The sequence below is a fragment of the Arvicanthis niloticus genome, chromosome 17 (genome assembly GCF_011762505.2).
Source record: "Arvicanthis niloticus isolate mArvNil1 chromosome 17, mArvNil1.pat.X, whole genome shotgun sequence".
In the NCBI taxonomy this organism is placed as follows: Eukaryota; Metazoa; Chordata; class Mammalia; order Rodentia; family Muridae; genus Arvicanthis; species Arvicanthis niloticus.
This window is the reverse complement of record NC_047674.1, coordinates 34,275,655-34,294,888: the sequence shown is the minus strand read 5'-3', so window position 1 is coordinate 34,294,888 and position 19,234 is coordinate 34,275,655. Positions and strand designations below refer to the sequence as shown.

Sequence of the window (19,234 nt, the reverse complement as noted above, 5' to 3'; positions counted from 1 at the left end):
ATTTAATTGTAACTAAATATTCTAAGAAACCTTTGACATACCGTAAGACTGAAATCGATCACTCTGAATAGTCCTGTTTTCCAAACACAGTGTCTTTTCAATTTAGATTCTGAATCACATGGTTAAGGAACCATATGGTACCCCTTACCAGAAGACAAGACTGATATGAACTAATATCGTTCTCTCAGTGCAAACATTCCATTCTCTTAGAATGGTAGCTCCTCTGGGAGAGTGGAGATGCGGCAGAGGAATTCGGCCTGCATTGCCTGCCCGGGCCCACCTTTCCTCCTTGCCAGAGGTAAGAGCAGAAACTGATGCAGCAGGTCTGCAGCCATTTACAGTGCTGTCCAAGTGCCACTGCTTGCCTTGAAAGAAACACAAGTCACCAAACTATTTGGTAATTCATGCTTTAGACTTTAAAATCTCCTTTCCTCCGTAAGAAACAGGAGAATGACAGAGATGCAGAACGCTGTCACTTAATACCCTGTCCCCTAAACAAACAGCTACAGTATCCTCTTCTCAAGTCACTGTCCATTTCAGGGAAGTCTGCTGCCACTCAGGGACAACAAACAGGCCACAAAGAAAAAAAAAAAAAAAGGAAAAGTGTCTAATCTTCATTAGACTGGGACAAGGATGCAATGAAGAAAGGACACAACACAGACACACATGCAGGAGACAGGGAACTGCGTAGGCCGTGCTTGCTCTGACGGAGTGACCAACGGCAGCAGCAACCAGACACTCCGTGTGCTTTTTGCTTTTTGTTTTTTGTTTTAACATCTGCAGTGAGGAGACAGCTGAACTAATCTCAGTAGGCCAGGCTGTCTCCGTGGGGTAGCAGTGCCAGGCTGCAGGCACCAGGAGGAGGGAGGTGTGGCTGGTTGGTTTACTCTATTGGTTGGTTTGTTCTGCACACACTATCAGCATTCCCACTCAGACAAGAGGAAGGCTTTGCCACTCCCATGAGCCTCAGGCCTTGGCGCTCTAGCAAGGCCACACCCATGCCAACAGTACACCCTCACTCAGGGCTCCCTCTGCCCCCACAGCGAACGACAGTGATAAGTATTTCAAATAAACAAATAATGCCTGATCCACTGTGAAATAAGACTCCTAATTACACAGATATAGTCATATATATGTTTTTTATCAGCACAAACTGGCCAAAATTATGCAAAACTTTAAAAGGTAGTTTTAGTTGTACTGTTGCCTGAGGGTTTTAGTCTGTGAGCACTGTTTTCAATTTTCTGAAACAGGATTCAAAACAAAATATTCAATGACAGCTTTCAATAGAATACTTCCTTTTTCATTCTGTCAAAAGTAAGGTGGAAGTAAGCCTGCTTTCCCAGTAAATGTGTGTGCATGAGTGTGTGGGAGGAGAAGGCTTACAAAGGCAATCCTTCCAAACAGGGATGTATTCACTGGGAGTCACTACAGCAGCCACGGTCGTTTACTAAAAGTAGTCTTCCAGCCCCTCCAGCTCCATCTCCAGGGAGGAGTCTAGGGAGGCCAGAGCAGATGCGGCATCCTTGGTCTTCTGGGCGCTGGGTTTGTGCTGAGGCGTCTCTGGCTGGCTGGCTTCCTTCTTGATATCTTTGCCACCAGTTAGGATCCGCTGGCTCTCGAGAAAGAACTGATTCGGGTGATTCAAGGAAAAGCCGCAATCGTCCACCTGCCCAAGGAAGCAGAGTCTTACCATTAGCACACAGCGGAGCTAGAAACAAGGCTTTCCGTGCTGTCCCCACCCCAACTCACAGCTTCCGCTGAAGATCCTGTGCACATCACGGCTCAGTCCAAACCTCTGCAGCTGGCTCTGATTCCTATCCACTATCTACTCGACAGTCGATGACTCAAAACTGCTCAAACACATCAAACATACTGCTTCCCTCCTCCGCGCACAGTAACTGAGCTGCAACGCTGTGGACAACCACTCAGCGCTCCGCGTCCTATGCACCGTCAATTCCAATGTCTGTTGACGAATACTCAACATACTCGACGGGGCTGGCTGGAAGTGCAGCTCGGTGGTGGGGCCCTTTTCCCAGCACATGTATGACTTGAGCTCCAGCCCCTGCACAACAGTACTAGAGTCTGGGAAACAAGCCTGAGCAAGCCTCTATGTTACAGTGGTCACTGGTGGCGCCCACGTTACTGCACCCCTAGACCTTAGCGCATCTCAGGCCAAGCCTTTTCAAAGTGGTATTAAAATCACGTTGACCATTTTGATTCTGGTCCCTGGCACCAGTGTATTTCAGAGCTTAGGTCTGGCATATGGAATCTTGTTTGGTACAATGAAAAGGGGCATCCTGTAATCCATCCTGGTGTAGAAAATCTGCTCTTTAAACTTACTGGGAACCTAAGAGTTTATGCTATTTCTCTTCCTCAAACACTGAACTTTGAGGACTAGCTCGGATTCCTCATTACTCTGTGCTTTGAGTAATCACAAAGGATGGAGGGGCAAGCAGTGTTATTCTGATTGTGCTCCTAAAATTTACCAATGATGAATAAAAACATCTTGTCATTATCAGTAAATTCTTATTGCTGACCCACTGCGTGCATGCATGCCCACCCACTGTGTGCCAGGTATCATAACCACATTCTGTTTTGTGCACTCTGCTAAAGTATCAATGGTTTTCAGAGTTTTGGGGTAACATAACTGAGAAAGAGGGGTTGAGGATCTTGCCCAAGATTACACTACCAAGGACAGAGATGGTACTATTGTCCTTGAGCCAAGGTGAAAGTACTGTAAACATATACAATATCTATTCCTGAAAACTGAGAAGTCTTTTATGTTCAGTGTGTGGTATAATACAATGGGGACTTTTACTTTAAAAATGAGACCCTTGAGTCACTTTCTTCAGCTCAGTTAATGGGTTGGACTGCTGCTTCTGTGCAACACACAATCTAACATGAACCCCGACCTTTTTGTCTGCAGTTACAGGCAACACACAAGCTGAAGCAAACCCTGACATTCCCTTTTGCAGTTACAGGCAACACACAAGCTGAAGCGAACCCCGACATTCCCTTTTGTAGTAACAGGCAACACACAAGCTGAAGCGAACCCCAACATTCCTTTCTGCAGGTGACAACAGATACCACTGGGCTTGAGCTTTGCTAGGTTTGAAAAATGTGGTATCTTCATTTGATATTTTTAGGTCAAAAACCATTATGCTATCTTATTTACCTTACTATTTATTTACTTATTTGTTAAAGACAGTGTCTGTATCTATGTCTTTGGCTATATAAGCCTGCCTGGCCTTGAATTTGTAATTCTACTGTTTCAGGCTTCTGAGTAGCTGAGACTACAGGTTTATGGCCCCATGTTTCAGCTTTTAACACCCCACTCTTTGTCTTGAGCTCACTTGTACATAACAGGTATCTAATGAATATTTACTGAGTTGAGCCCACAACAGTCAGTCATATACGTCACATCTTACTATATACATAACTGTGTTATAAGCAGTAGTTTCTCAGAACACGAGAATGCATTTGACTAAAATTAAAGCTAAGGAAAACCACAGCCTTGTATTCCTAAGCTAAAAAGTCATTTTCAGAAATGGAAATTGTAGGGCCACAGATAGATGCCTATCACTCTGGAGAGGCAGGTCAGGGAAGGCTCTGTGGGCAAGGCTGTCTGAGCTGGGGCTGGCTAGATGGAGAGGGTGAAAGCCTGGAGAGGGAGGCTGCAGAAGCCGAGCAGGGTGACGAGGCCTGGGAAGGCACACAAGGGAGAAGAAACAAGGTTAGAAAGACTCCTGGAAAGTCAGGGTCTGTCTAGACACAACTGTCTAGGTGTAAGGGAGTTGGAACTGTGAGGAGGAGAGGGGTGTGATCAGATCTATAAATAATATCTGCCGGATTAATGTGGAGTGGGAGGAGCAAAGAACCTGCTGTGTATCTCAGAAAACCCTCTGTAGACGGAGGATGACCAGAAAAGGGGGGCTTCCTGGTGAGAAGCTCCAGACTTCTTTAGCAGCTAAATAAGTTGGGCCAGTCACTATAGTTAACACACACACACACACACACACACACACACACACATACACACACACATACTTTACCCAGATCACCAAGAAAACAATTTTTATCTTTTTAACGAGGAGGCTGCTTAATTTCTAAGTGTTTCCTTGATGCTCTATGATAAATTTATAATTTTTATTAACAATGGCATAATTTATGAACTTCTTTATTATATCTGATTTTGTCCAGTTCCTGAAAGACCTGATGTGTTTCATAAGAAGTTCAAACATTTCAATCAGTAGGTGTCACATTTTATGAACAGAAAAATCAGAGCCCAGGAGGACACTATGGTTCCTTTAAATTGAACCCCCTCAATGTATAAACTGGCAAACTAATGCCTACAGAGAGGAAACAGCTTACTCAGTCACCAAGCTAGTAACTGGATTTATATGAGTGAAAATGTATCTACACCATTCATGGGTATTTACTGAGGTCAATGTATCGTACAAATATCTGTACATCACTGTTTACTGTAACCCTATTCACAGTAAGTACGGTATGAACCAACTTAGCTGTCCAGCAACCGAGGAATGGATAAAAGAAAAGGTGGTACATACACACAATGGGATATTTGTGTGCATCATGAATGAAGTTATGTCATTTGTGGGAAAATGGAGACTGGAGTTAATCCCAGTAATCAAAGTATGGCAGTCTGAGAGAGACAGATATTCTCTTGTCCCTGTTTGTGGTTCCCTGACTTTACATGTACATTAAAATCGTGTATGTGTTTAAGTTATGAAAGGACATGAAACTGCTGGAGGGAACAAAAGGTCTAATAAGCGGGTAAGAATGGGGGGTGCTCAACACACACACATGGAAAATGTCCTACTATACACACACAGTATCACATACAGGTGGAAGTAAACAAAACTTAACAAAACACATTAAACTGAGGCCTTTTGACTAGAGCACTTACTTTTCTGACCATATTAAAAGGCTTTATGCAAAGTCAAATAAATTGGCTTTTAAATATTTTTTAAAGCTTTATTTCTTTTTAAGTACGTGCATACGTGTTTTGCTTGCATGTAAGTTACCTCAGAAAAGGATCCCAGATCCCCCAGAACTGGAGTTACAGACAATTGTGCTGGAGACCAAACCTAGGTTCTCTCCAAGAACCACCAGAATGCTCTTAACCATTGACCTGTCTCTCTAGACCCTTTAAAGATTGTTTTTACAAGTCAAAAAAAAAAAAAAAGAAAAGAAAAAACTTATAAAAATAACCTAATATCTGGCAAAATAGTAATATTATAGTCATATAAGGAGAATAACAAAACTAAACTGAGGTCTCAGAATTCATGGTGATCAAGATAAAATACAGTAACCTTTCTAAGCCTGACCTTCTCATCTGTGAAATGAGTGTAACAATGGTGGCATGATATTAGGTTGTTATGGGGAAACTAGTGGGATATGAAGTTTAAGAGAGTTGTGGGTCTATGGAATCCACGTCATGTGTTTTAAGAGTCAAGAAAGATAAATCATCAATTAAAATATGGTAGAGTTCCCAAAAGAAAGAAGTCACTTTAAAGATTGATGCCTTTTCCTGCCACTTTAAAGACACCCCAACTAGAAACTGTTGATTGCATATTACAGGTATGAGAGAGAGATGGAATTGAATCTAACCACAAGGCTATACTCAACAGTTCCTTGCTTTTTACATCAAAGGGTTAACAAAGGAAAAAAAGTCTTAACTTTAAAATATATTTAAGCACTTTTATGAATTTCCATTTTAATGCCTTTACTGACCATTTGCAGCAGGGCCAGGGCCTTGAGACCAGCTGCCATCACGGTCTGTGTGGAGTTTCTGGCTTTTTCTCTCAGACACAAGGGGTCTAACTCATTTTGCTAAACTTGTGGTCTGGAAGATGCTTATTGGTGTGATGAACATTCTTCTGACTGAACTGCACTTGTGGGTGAGCCCTGTCTCCCTTTTGTATTGAAGAATATGGGTCCATGTAGACTTCTTTTGTCTTGCTCAGAAAAATAAACTTGGTTTGCTTGTTTAGGGAAAGGGGACAAATAGAAATCAGGCCAAACAATGATAGTAAGCTCTCTTTAAAGTCAACTTGTGGAAAAGGACATTATCTGAATTCCTCATTTCACAATTGCTATTTTCTTTATTACTCATCAAAATATACAACTCTGTTTGATTCCCTTCATGCTTGGGAACCTAAGAACCACGATGTGGAAACACATTACTAATCCCCTGCTTCTTCTGTTTCCCCTTCCCCACTGGCTGCTACTGTCAGTGATGGTTTCTTTGTAGATGATTCTGAATTATGTTTGCACATGGTACTGGGACAGAGAAACACTGTGGTACCTTTTCATCTTTACACACCTTGTGTTGCTGTGATAAAATAGTCAAGATAAACAATTTGTAAAGGGGGAAAGGTTATTCAGGCTCAGAGTTCTGGGATTTCTGTACATGGTCAATTGTCTGTGGCTGCCTGCATTGAGGCAGTAACTCATAAAATTGATGGCAGAGCAACAACCAGCATCCCCGTGTCTTCCAGGACGTGATCTCTATAACCTAGCTTCCTTCTACTAGATTCCATCCCCTAAAGGCTCTACTGTCCTCTTTGGTACCATGAGCTGGACATGGGTCTTTGGGGGAAGGGATTTCAAATATAAAGCATGTATCTTATCAACCTGGAAGGTCCACAGAACTGGTAAGAACCGGGACAATGTTTTATAAAACCCATTTTAAATTTCAAATTTCATCTTTAGAGAAATGGAAATCCACAGAGAGGTCTTTAAACCAGGTTAATGAAATAATCAAATTCCACTATTGTAAATATCATTCCCTGCTGCATGAAGAAGGAAGAGATGGTATGAGGCATGTGTAGATTCTGAGAAATGACTTAGGAAGCTATGATGGGGTTCTAAACATGAGATGGTGGTGTGGCTTTAAGAAAGCGTGATAGGTTTTCACAAGACTTCTGTAGCGGTTTATATGATGGGAAGGAAGTTATGCTCTAGTATTTGGAAACTAAGCCTCCAGTCAATATTCAAAGGGATCAATTTCTAAAGAAGCCATTTTCAGTTAAAACTTAGAAATTAACCTATATAAGGCCTGGTGTTTCTACTTACAAAGCTTACAAGAATGCAAACGATACAGGGCAGCAACATGCAACTGTCTTAAACACCACACCTGGGGCTGGAGAGACGGCTCAGCAGTTAGAAGCTCTGGCTGCTCTTCCAGAGAATCCGGGTTCAATTCCCAGCACCCACATGGCACCTCACAACTGTCTACCACTCCAGTTTCAGAGACCCTCAGACAAACATGCATGCAGGCAAAACACCATTGCACATGAAATACAAAACCAAAACCCCAGACCACCAGGCAGACAGCTTTCATTAGGTCAGCTTTTGACAGCCACTGGAGGAATCAACATATTCCACATGACGGCCTCCACATAAACAGGTCTCGTATGTCTGCTCCGGAAATGCAGAAGGGACGAATGGAGCAAATGCTGTTTACCTATGGGATATCCGGGTTTTAATCAAGAGGTTTTGCGATGACAGCTTGTAATGAGGCAGCTGGTGTTACCACAGAGCCATATGGAGCTCTCACAGGGCTGCCGCAAATGGTATCAATTAACGCGTTCATTTTCAAAACTTGCTCTTAAAAGTGAATTTCATCACAGAGACCTGGGGAAAATGAACCTAGAGGTTTACAGGGGAGGGAGATGGGATGGCAAGAAGTGAGTAATAAAAATAGATTCTATTTCTACACTCTAAAAATAATAAATGAAGGTATGTGCATTTCAAACTCTGTAGTAATAGATCTAGAGAATACAAAGAACCTTCTTTCATTGGTTTACACACAGTCTAAGCTACGCTATTTCTAGATCTGAAAGGATTTCCATGCACATCTTCAGCAAACTAAGATAGATTTTAAAACAGGCAATTGTAGCCCTAGTTACACTGGACACCACAAAAGCATGTTTAAGAACTCAGTAAGCTGGGGTGTGACTTACTTGGTACAGTGCTTGCTTATTATCCCCAGACTCAGAAGGCAGAGACGGGGATGAGAAACTCAAGTTCATGCTGGGGCTACATAGTAACTGAGGCCAGTGTGAGCTATATTAAAAAAATCAAAGCAAAAAAAAAAAAAAAAAAAAAAAAAAAACAGAAAAGGGAGGGAATAATTTAGTATACCTCAATCTTTAATCTAATTTATTTTTAAAAATTAAAGATGAGAGACAAGATCTCAAATTTTGAAAGTTTGGAGGCTTTTTACTTAAAATGTTCACAAATAATTGAGAGCATATATGAAATTAAGGCTCAAGCTAAGCAAGCAAAGCAAGACACTGGGTCCTAATGTGTAGTAGTCTCCTCTGAGATTGAAATATTCCATTTGGGAGGGAAGCCTGTGAGACAAACGATGCTATAAAGTGTGTGTGTGTCTGTGTGTGTGTGTCTGTGTGTGGGGGGGAGGGGGGGTGAGCCAGAATGTTCTAAGGGAAAGCTAGCTCCTTGAAACACACAGGTTAAAAGGGATGAAAGTGTCACCTGCAGGGAAGCTCTTTAAACCCACGAAGTAAAAAATTCAATAAGCTTCAGGAAATCCCTGAAAATGACCAGATTCACTGGGTCTGCTTCCTCTCTAAGCACACATAGGCTATTAGCACTGCTCAGAGACCCTCGGAGAAGCCAGAATTTCTGGAAGAAGAGGTAAGCTAAGCTGCCCAGAGCAAGTCAAGACCAGCCAAGGGAGCTGGAAAAGTCTGAGGCCAAAGTGTCACCATGGAAGGACACCCATCTCTGCTGAGCGCCTGCAGGCTGTGCAGCGGGCTCCAGGTTCCCAGGTTCCCTTCACTCACGCTGGGGTGGGCTTTGGTGATGCTGCTCTTTGAGTAGTTTCTGCTCTTGTAAGTAACCTTTGCCCATATTCCTGTGGAACCCCAATAAAGCTCACTGGTTCACCAAGCTGGACTTCTGGTGGTGTCTACACATTGGTCCTTTGTTGGTTCCCTGTTTTCATGAATACAGGTTTGTTCCCTTCCTCCCAGGAACTGCCACACAGGTGCCCAGGGAGCGGGACATTCAAGGCTGGTGCTGACCTGGGAACACCACAGAAGTGCTCCCAGAGCAGGCATTCAAGGCTGGTGCTGACCTGGGAACACCACAGAAGTGCTTCCAGAGCAGGCATTCAAGGCTGGTGCTGACCTGGGAACACCACAGAAGTGCTCCCAGAGCAGGCATTCAAGGCTGGTGCTGACCTGGGAACACCACAGAAGTGCTCCCAGAGCAGGCATTCAAGGCTGGTGCTGAGAAGCCCAGACATAGGATGCTATGTGGGTCCTGCCATGATCAAGCTAAAGAAACTTTTTGTTGTTGTTGTTGCTTACAATTTTCTTACGACAAATACTTCAAATTTTATAAGAATAAGCTGTGCTTACACCAAGGGTGACATTTTCCAATTAGATGTAGAAGACATGATTTGTGGTGGGCCCATCTCTAGCTCGAGATGTTCCTTTGGTCAGTGGAGACAGGTTGAGTGAGCCACTTGGAATCATATACATAAGCCATAGTTTATGCGTTAGATCTGCTAACCTTGAAAGTGCCTCAGTGTTTAGCATTTTCCTGTCTAGAATCACCTCAAGATTTCTTTCAACTCTAGTAGCAGATATAGAACATGGTTTGCCTATCAGACCTTTACTGACTTAGATAGCTCAGGTTCAAATCCATGTTCCATTGCAACAAGAACTTCCCCAGGCTTCTCACTTCTCTATGCTGTGTTCATTAATGTGTTACAAAAATGCCTGGCTGTAGGGCTCAAAGAACTTAGCAACATGCCTGATATGAATTAAGGGTTCCACAAAGATAGGCTCATATTATTTAACATTTTAATTGTTGATAAAACAATTTTCCTATGAATGCTTATAAGGGCTTATAAGAAAATTCAGCAATTATAGAAGGCAGAATTTTTTTAAAAATCTTTGACAACTTAATAGAAAATATGATTATAAAATTTAGCACAGTAGCTGATAATGAGTTCAACAAATACAATGCCTTTCTGGGGAGGCTCAGAACATCACACTCCACAGCAGTGCACACAAACTATTTCAGGAGGTGCATGGGCCTCCAAAGCTGACTCTTAGATGTGTGTTCTGGGGTCAGAAGCCACACACAAAATAGTGGCTGTGAATGAGGCCTTAGTGGGCTGGATCTATGCTAGAGATGTTTTCTGTTGGTTTGCATAGAGCTCTGAATTTTGTCCACATGAATGCCTGTAGCAGGCCATACATTCTCCAGTATACCGCTATTCTCCCAACGGCAGCCAGCCTCAACTTTCTGGGTTATTTATCCTGTTCCTGCAGGCCTCTCCAGCCTGTGGTTCTTGCTTTCCACATTTCAAGCCCCTCTGTGTCAGCTGGAAGCACTCGGTGCTCATCTAAATTACCTCTCAGGACTTGCAGTAGTAAGGAGGCAGGCAAGATCATCACCCCATTTCTTGACTCCATTGTAGTTACATGCAACTGTTTACATGTTACATGCAGTTATATGTAAACAATGGCTCTACATACAAACATATAAGCCTCGGGAAGCAGATTAGACTATTATCAAGCAGCTGTCACAAATATGTCAGACTTCCTTTGCAGAAGATGAAAAGTGCCCTTGGTTCTTCTGGACAGGTACAGCTAAGGTTCCAGATCTAATCATCCTGAAGAATTGGCAAACTGAGACTTATGAGCCAACTCTGACCCTTTACAGACCAGTGGCTCTTGGCCTTCCTAATGATGCGACCTGTTAATACAGTTCCTCATGCTGTGCTGACTCACAACCATAACATTACTTTCATTGCTACTTCATAACTGTAATTTTGCTACTGTAACAAATCATAAACATCTGTGTATTTCAATGGCCTCAGGCGACCCCTGTGAAAGGGTCATTCAACCCTAAGGGGGTTATGACCCACAGACTGACTACTGCTGTTAAGGACAAAGTTCTCCAAGTTCACAGCTATGACTATATATGTTCTATGATAGCTACTGCAATGTTGTGGCACATTTGACTAGTTGTTGACAGACATCATAAAGCCTAAAGGTTTTCTAATCTGCCTTTTCACAAAAAAAAAAAAAAAAAAAACAAAAAAATTAACGACCTTGAACCTAGACATGGAGCAGTGGGTACAGCTACAGTGTGGTCAGATCCTCTTATGATGCATCTTCCTCATATTTCTACTTTTGTATGGTCCATCTTGGTTGTTTGGCCCTTTTATAAACCTTTGTAAGTTACTTAACACTATGCCATTATAAAAGCACCAAACAAAACACAGAGCAACAAGCCATATACAACCAATCTATAAAGTTAAACAATTTACTTACATTATGTGTCATCTCGAAGTACTTCTGACAGGCTACTTGGTAATGACTCCCCTTTACCAAATCCAAAATCTAAAATGAATGAGGAAGAAAAGAAAGAAAGAAACACAAGTTAAGTTTCTTCTAAGCCACCGCGGCCACAGTTGTTGGCCTTCTCATAATCTCCATTCCAAAGAGGAAACTCAATAAATAAATCACTAGTGCTGTGCTCCAGACAGTGCAACAATGCTAAGATTGTCCAGGAGTGGTGTGGCTCAGCATTAAAACACAGATGGCAAGTGATAGCCACTGACCCTTCTGACCTGTGGCCCATGGCTTTTAATATCATTGCTTTGACAACAAGATGAGAACAGATCCTGGTATTTTGACTTTGATGCTTACTGTCAGCATATCATTTGCAAGATCTTTAAAAAAAAATAAAAACCTGTAGCTCTGAATCTAGTAATCTGATAATGGAGCCATGAAGCAATCAAATACACTCTTCACACTTATTTTCCCATCCCATGTTTATAGAGACACAGCACTAACACTGCTGTGAATCCAAGAGAAAAACTGAACTAAACCGCTCTAGACCAGCATAGAGAGGCAACAGCTTGCCTTCAGACTGTCTACTCTGTAATGAAGTTATACCTAGAAAAAGCTCAGCACAACTCGAGAGTGAAGAGCCTATTCTGAGCATCTATTAGGAACACCATCCTGTCATTTGTAAACACAATTTGCTTTCCAATCCTACTTCACACAGTCTCTTCAGGATGGTGTGCCTGTCCTCATCAGCAGAGTGCAATGGTGTGACGTTTCATGTCCTCTGACACTTCCAAATAAATAAAATATATATTTGAGCCATTTAGCAAGCACAGAAAAATGTTGGAATTAAGAAATAACCTCAAACGATGGGAAACAGAACTCTGGAAAAAGGTTAATTTGTACCTGCTTTCAAAAGGCTAACCTTCCTGCCACAAAGGAACACAGCCTGGAAGTCCATCTTCCTACCATGGAATATCGCTTTATAATTTTTGACAAGAAAATCACAATTGTAAAAGGGGCATCACGCACCAGCAAGACTTTGTTAAGGGTCTGTTTTCTTCCGACTGTCTTATACACAAATTTTATATCACCTTCAGTTAACATTCATCTGAAAAATTTGTGCAAATGTCAACCTGTCACAGAACTCAGGATTCTGTTTACCTCTATGACATGTTTTTCCTTAGAGAAAAATGAAAATAAATTAATTAAAAATGAATGACAATAAATAAAAAAGTCACAAATTTTGTAAGTAATACCAACACTTTGAGCTTACATCCCAATGCTTTTCCACGGCCATTAAAGCTATGTAACAATGAACCTGCAATTCATTACAGGTAGCAGTAACAGCAGACTAATGTATTTGAACTGTCATTTCAAAGACTTCAAATGCAAAGTTAAGATGTGCTGCCATACATTACCTGAAGATGAAATTAATTAAGAGATAAGACTGAACCATGCGGTATATTTATGATCCTTTCATGTACAATTAAAACAAGGACTGGTGCACCCAAGCAAGCAGAGCTTAGGTATAGCTGTTGGTTAAAGCTACCCAGCACGGGTGGATATTCACATGTAAAAAATTAAAGTGAAAAATAAGACATAATGTGTGAAATGCAGACCTAATCGAAAATTCCAGGGTTTTATTGTTGTTGTTGCTTATTTGGTTTTGGTTAAATTCAGATTATGAACAGGGCTATCTCTACCATCACCCATCTTACAAAAGAGACTCTTCTGTAACAAAAATATTTTGGTTTGAAATCACTCACCCATCTATTTTAAAAGAACCTTCCTAATCACAGCACAGCATATTTGAGATGAACAAAAGATTTGTTTAACCTTAAAGGTCTGATGAAAGCAAAGACAATATTGGGCTTTTGTTGTTGTTACTGTTTGTTTTATGGCAAAGAAAACTGACAAATTTAGAATAAAGGAGATGAAGCAGAGGAAGTTTAAAAACAAACGTGTGGAGGAAAAAGTGAAGCAAGGAGAATTCCAAGAGCACTCTGAGGCAATTAGGGAGCACTGTCAGATGCTAGTTTTATTTCAGACAAGAAATGCATCCTGTTAAAACAAAGTTGCCTGGAGCTCTCATTAGGGACAGGATCAATTTTGAGAAGAATTAAGAAATCATGTTTAGCTTAATCTAGTTTTCCATAGAGGACTACACAAACAACTTATAGGCTTTCAAAATTAAAGAGAAAATCTGAAGCCACCTAAGAACACAATTATCAAGAGTCCAGATTATGATGTATACTGCAGAGATGCAGGCCGACAGGTGATCTCTCAGGGCTGAAGTGAACTGACTTTCTCCAATCCAGACTCCTAACTGTAAAGGACAGTCTAGGGACAGAGGGCATTTCTCCAGACTCTGGGTCTGGCTGGTGGATCCCACCAAGATGAGAACAGAGGTGGTGGTAGAAGTGCTCATACTTGGGATTGAAGCATTTCCTAACAGGCAGACACAGTTTCTAAGAGGCAGGTACTTCACATGGAAATGCCCAAGCAGAAGGGTCCTGATGATGCTTTACAACAGAACACTAGACATCTCTCAAAACCGCCTGCTCAAACGCTTCTCTAAACATAATGAACTAGGTTTTTAAAAAACAATGTTTCTCTAAGAACTCTTCAACAACAGGACACAGGCACATACAAAGCCTTCCCATCCTCATTTATTAATTGTACAAACTTTACTATGACACTTGGTAGATGCGCATAACATCTTCTGATCATCTTCTGTCCCTTAATAGCCTACCTGGCTCCTGGCTCCCACTGTCTCCCTCCATGTTCATGTATTATCTGCACTGCTCTTTTGTTTAATCATGATAGTTACATGTACATGCACATAACCTTATCAATACAGTGTTTAGTCTGCTTACTTGTATGTATATGCTTCTAGAGATGACACTTGACATTGCATAAACAGGTTAAGAGGCTCATCCGTGGGGAGACTGATTGTCCCTCTCTTGGCAGCCATTAAGTGCCTGTAGCGCTTCATCTAGTGGTGGTGCCTGGTGAGATCTCCCCCATCAATTGTGACATGCCAGCTGCTGTTCACATTTCCTGAAGGGGTGTGTGTGTGTGTGTGTTCAGATCTTGCTTAGGTAACCCATGTTGTTGAGGTTTCGTGGGACAGCTTCCCTGTCCTGTAGAGAAGACACAGCTTCTGAGCTGAGTTCCTGGTCCTGTGGCTCTTACGATCTCTTCACCCCTCTGAAGGGAGGTGAAAATGAGTGATTATTTTAAATGATGCCGCTGCTCTTTCTATGTTGGCATAGTCAGCAAGATGGGCACGGATACAATGGCTGGTGTGCTGGGGGACTTCAAGGCAGGAAATATGAAGTTAGAAATGAAAGGGAAAACCAAGATATGCCCCGAATACTCTAAGTTTGTGATGAAAAGCACAATTATAGGTTCAAGACCCTAGGTTTGGTCTTCAGCTCTAGGGAAAAAAAAAAAAAAAGACAAAAAAAGAAAGCTAAGAAAGGCCTAAGAGACTCTGAGGATCAGAATTTGGGTCAGTATCAACGTGTTCCTAAGGGTAAAGAGCTAGGAAGGACAGATGATGCACTCGGCACAGTGCTTCTCCAGTGTTCTTTTTCTAGCATAAAGCCTCAGGAGCACAAAAAGTGTGCTGTATGAGGGCACACTGCATTAGTGCACGCCGTGTGCCGTAACAGAATGCTCAACAGTGGGCACCCGATTTACTATAGGTTTATTAGCTCACCATGTTGAAGGGTAAAGGCCCATGGTAGTGTAGTTGAATCAGTTTGGCGTCTAATGAGGATGAAATGGAAGAAAGCTATCATATGGCAAGAAAGGAAGCCAAAAAGACTCAGAAAGATGTAGCAGCCCAATCTCATGGACTGTCAGTCCTTCCTAGAAGATGCCGAATTATCTTCACTAATTATCTTCACTAAGCTAGACTCCTCACGTGCTCACCACAGGCTACGCTCAGGCAAACACTGAAACCATATACAGACCATGTACTTCTGAGGATGGGAGGCAGAGATCGGCCAGAGGAAGGATCAGAAACAGAAGAGCCAAGGAAACGCAGTCTGCACAACGGTGGGTGGGCACTCACGTAAGGAGTGAGACAGTGAGAAGACAGTGAGAAGAGGGAACCGGATGGGGGAGTGGGAAAGCCAGAGACAGGAGGGAGTGCCCTGAGGTCTACAGCCCTGACAAAACTCTCCAGTCTTCCTGTTCCATCACAAAGACCCCAGAAAAACGCTACTTTTTCTTATAGACAGCACTAATTCCAAAGAGCAGATCCCTGAAAGCTGGAAAGAAATAAGCCACCACAACTCTTTTTTTTTTTTTTTTTTTTGCCTTTAAATTTTTTAATTGGATATTTTATTTACATTTCAGATGTCATCCCCTTTCCCCATTTCCCCTCCCTGGAAACCCCATCCCATCCCCCCTCCTCCTTTATGCTTTTATACCATTTTGATTACATGCAAGTATTAAGGTCAGTTCTAGGTTGTGGGTCTAGCAATACAATAGATGCAAACAGTGAAGGAACAAGCAAGACAATAAACAGTCAAAGAAAAAGCAAGGTATTAAACCCAAGTACATTTCTAAGGGCTAATCAGGATGACCAAAGTATCTGAGCCTACTTCCCTGTCCTAGCCTAAGGTCACTTTCCACAGGCAACTCTTAGGCCTGCCCAGCAAGTTTTCAATTATGCTCCAGAAAAATATAACCAAGCTCAACAATCACACCAACCTTGAAAACAAAATTACCAAAGGAAAAATTTCCATGAAGATCTAAGACTAGTGCTCAAATGGCAGCAAGACTTTTGGGTTTTCATCCCAGTATTTATAGAGTAAAACACTGATGAAAGAGCACTGTTACAGCAGCCTAGCTCTTAGTGACACAGGAGGACAATGTTTATGTCATCTATATGCCTTGACTTTCCCCTTAGCTCTCGTTTATCCTCTACTAGGCAAATAAAATCCACCAAGGAGAATTCTAAACTTTAAAAAATGAAATAATTCAGCTTTTCATCTTCACAATAAAAAAGCTCATTAGTTTGTATTTGCTATGTTTAGTAAAGGAAATGAACTCTACTTTATCCTCAGGACAAGTTACTGGCTATTTCCCTAAGAGAATTATTTTTCCCTTCTCCCTTTTGTCATTATTCTTTCTTGTTTACATTTCTTTCTTACAATATTTTGATCATGTTTGCCCTTCTTCCAGCTCCTCTAGGTCCTCTCCCTACCCACATAACTTCATGTCCTTGTGCCTCTCATCTCTCTTCCTCTGTCCCTATCCCTTCTCAAAACAAAACACTGAACACACAAAAACCGAACCAAGCAAACAACAAATTAATAAAGAAAAAAATATCTATCCACCCAACCCACCACAGAGCTAGCTTCGTGCTGTCTGAGTACTCCAGGGTGAGGCCTGTCCTGAGTGTGGCTGATTTACCCAGAGACTCCATTAAAGAAAATGCATCTTCCTTCTCCCAGCAGACATCGATAACAAATGGCTCCTCGGTTAGGGATGGGGCTTTGCCTTCACCTCTCTTCTTGGTGCTAGGATTTCTCTGGTTTGAACCTGCTGCCACAGTCTACATAGCCTTGGCTAGCTTCAAGCTCATGGCCCTTCTGCTTCTACCTTCAAAGTGTGGGTGCTACATGTACCACACCTGGTAAGGTATCCTAGTAAAGTGGCAAAACCAAGATGTCTCTGAAGACAGATGAAGTAACCATCTTTCTAATTTGAATGACTACATCTCTCAGCCGGAGCTTTGCCGGCCAATCCACACATAGGATGTTCATCAACATGGGTGGGAAACGCCACACAAACAAGAGAAATAAACATAAATATCACTGCACGGTGCGTGTTCCAAGTCTAGCTGTGAGCGCAGGTGCAGCTTCCTCCCATGGTTTACTCCAGTGCCCGCCAGTGATGCTCTAGGTCTGCTTGGCAGCAGAAGCTGCCACCTGCCCACCCTCGGCCCGGTGACTGACACCACTCGTGCACAGCAGCACATGCCGCACCCACCAATTAGACACACGGCTCGAGTGTGTGTGTGTGTGTGTGTGTGTGTGTGTGTGTGTGTGTGTGTGTGTAGCAGAAACAACCTTGCTTCTCCCCGGAAAGCTCGACTTTTCGAGACTCGGACTGCACAGACTTTCCACTCCACTTCTACGCTTCCTTGTTTTGAAAGGAAAGCCTGGCAGACAGAGGTACGAATTCGCCTGCACATACTGCTGTGCACCCGTTTCTCACTCACCAGCTCTGGCACCTCTGCCATGACCTTCACTAGAGAGAGCAAGGCCAAGTTCCTCTCTCTTGAAAACACACTTTCATTTGCTTGATAAGGTTGCATGTCAAGAATTTTCCTTTCAAATGTCTGTACGACTTCCCTCTTGCTCTCTACTGCTCAGCCCCCATTACTTTCTCTTAGAATTAACCAGGCTTCTTGATTTTCCCTTACAACAGACCCATACTGTCACCAGAGTTACTCCTAAAAGCCAACCCCACCCCTGCATTCCAGCACCCGCCAGGACATTAGCTCCATTGGGTAGGTCTCATTAGTGTCACCTCTTACAATATTCTTCACGTCTTCAACAGCAACTGGAACAGAGTCATCTAGTGGATATGCTAGTATAACAGAAAAGAGAAGCAACACTTAAAGCCTGCCACTTAATAACTTTCCAAGGATGAAGAGATTCAACGGTGCATACGCATTATATGCATGTATATATGTATTATGTATAACAAATAAACACTTTAGACAGACAGACAGACAGACAGAATTAATCAATTAATTAATTAATTAATTATCTAACAGGAACTGCACTGTAAAACTGACAGTAAACACCATGGCTCTGAAGTGGATCGGCATTGAGAAGACTAAGAATCTCAAGTATTTGCCTTGTGAATACAGTTAGTTAATTTTCTATTAAAGTCTGTTTCTCCAAAACGGATGGGGACTTTGGCAAAAAAAACTCTATAAAAATGGTCACAAGGCCGGGCAATGGTGGCACATGCCTTTAATCTCAGCACTTGGGAGGCAGAGGCAGGTGGATTTCTGAGTTCAAGGCCAGCCTGGTCTACAGAGTGAGTTCCAGGACAGCCAGAGCTACACAGAGAAACCCTGTCTTTAAAAAAAAAAAAAACAAAACAAAACAAAAAAAAACAAACAAAAAAAAGGTCACAAGAACAACTAAGAAAAGCAGACTTATAGTTACAGTAGACAGGTTGGATTTATGTTACAGTAGCAAATACCACTCTGTATCTATAAATACTATTCTATCTCTATCGAAATTTCTGACATAAAAAAATCTACAGAAAATATATAACTATAAAAAAGTACTATTTTTTTAAAAATACACTATTTTAAAAAGAATAGTGAATGTTTTCATCAACCAAGGCAAATGTTACTCAACTTCATGTGTGACTTTTCCTTGAACTATTTATCTTGAATAATATTTTTTAAAAAATAAATACCTATGGCGTCTAAAAAAGAAAATGTATTTTAATACTCGAATTAAATATTTGATTTTTTTGTCACAAAACAAACATATCATCCCACTATCACTTCTCTTCCCTACTGCAGTTCTGTGACTGACTAATGAAATCTACTAATGACACGCTCTCGACTCCACCACTAAAGACAGTGCCCAGTGCTGCTGTGCAGCCAGAAGTGGGCCCCGCACCACAGCAGACACTGTGTCCTCAGTGATGGAGACTGGATGCCATCATCCATGGTGGGAGCTCCTTATCTGACAACATGACCATGGTCTTCCATAGTTCAGATTTATATACACATAAATAAGGAGCCATGAGATTTTACTGGAGCACTTATCAGTTCTGCCATGAAACCCTGCCACGGTTATTTTGAAGCCTTTTAAACTGTC

The 19,234-nt window shown here is 41.8% G+C and overlaps 1 protein-coding gene across 1 annotated transcript in view; it reads right to left on the bottom strand.

Annotated features, from left to right (window-relative positions):
* Positions 1-1,122: 1,122 nt before the first annotated feature.
* Positions 1,123-19,234, bottom strand: part of Prim2 (DNA primase subunit 2) — a 202,660-nt gene continuing 184,548 nt past the window's right edge. Inside the window, exons 13-14 of the mRNA XM_034522057.2 lie at positions 11,343-11,411; positions 1,123-1,666 (exon numbers count right to left, since the gene is read on the bottom strand). Coding sequence (XP_034377948.1) covers positions 1,448-1,666; positions 11,343-11,411 — 288 coding nt within the window. The 3' untranslated portion in view covers positions 1,123-1,447. The remainder of the gene's footprint in view (positions 1,667-11,342; positions 11,412-19,234) is intronic.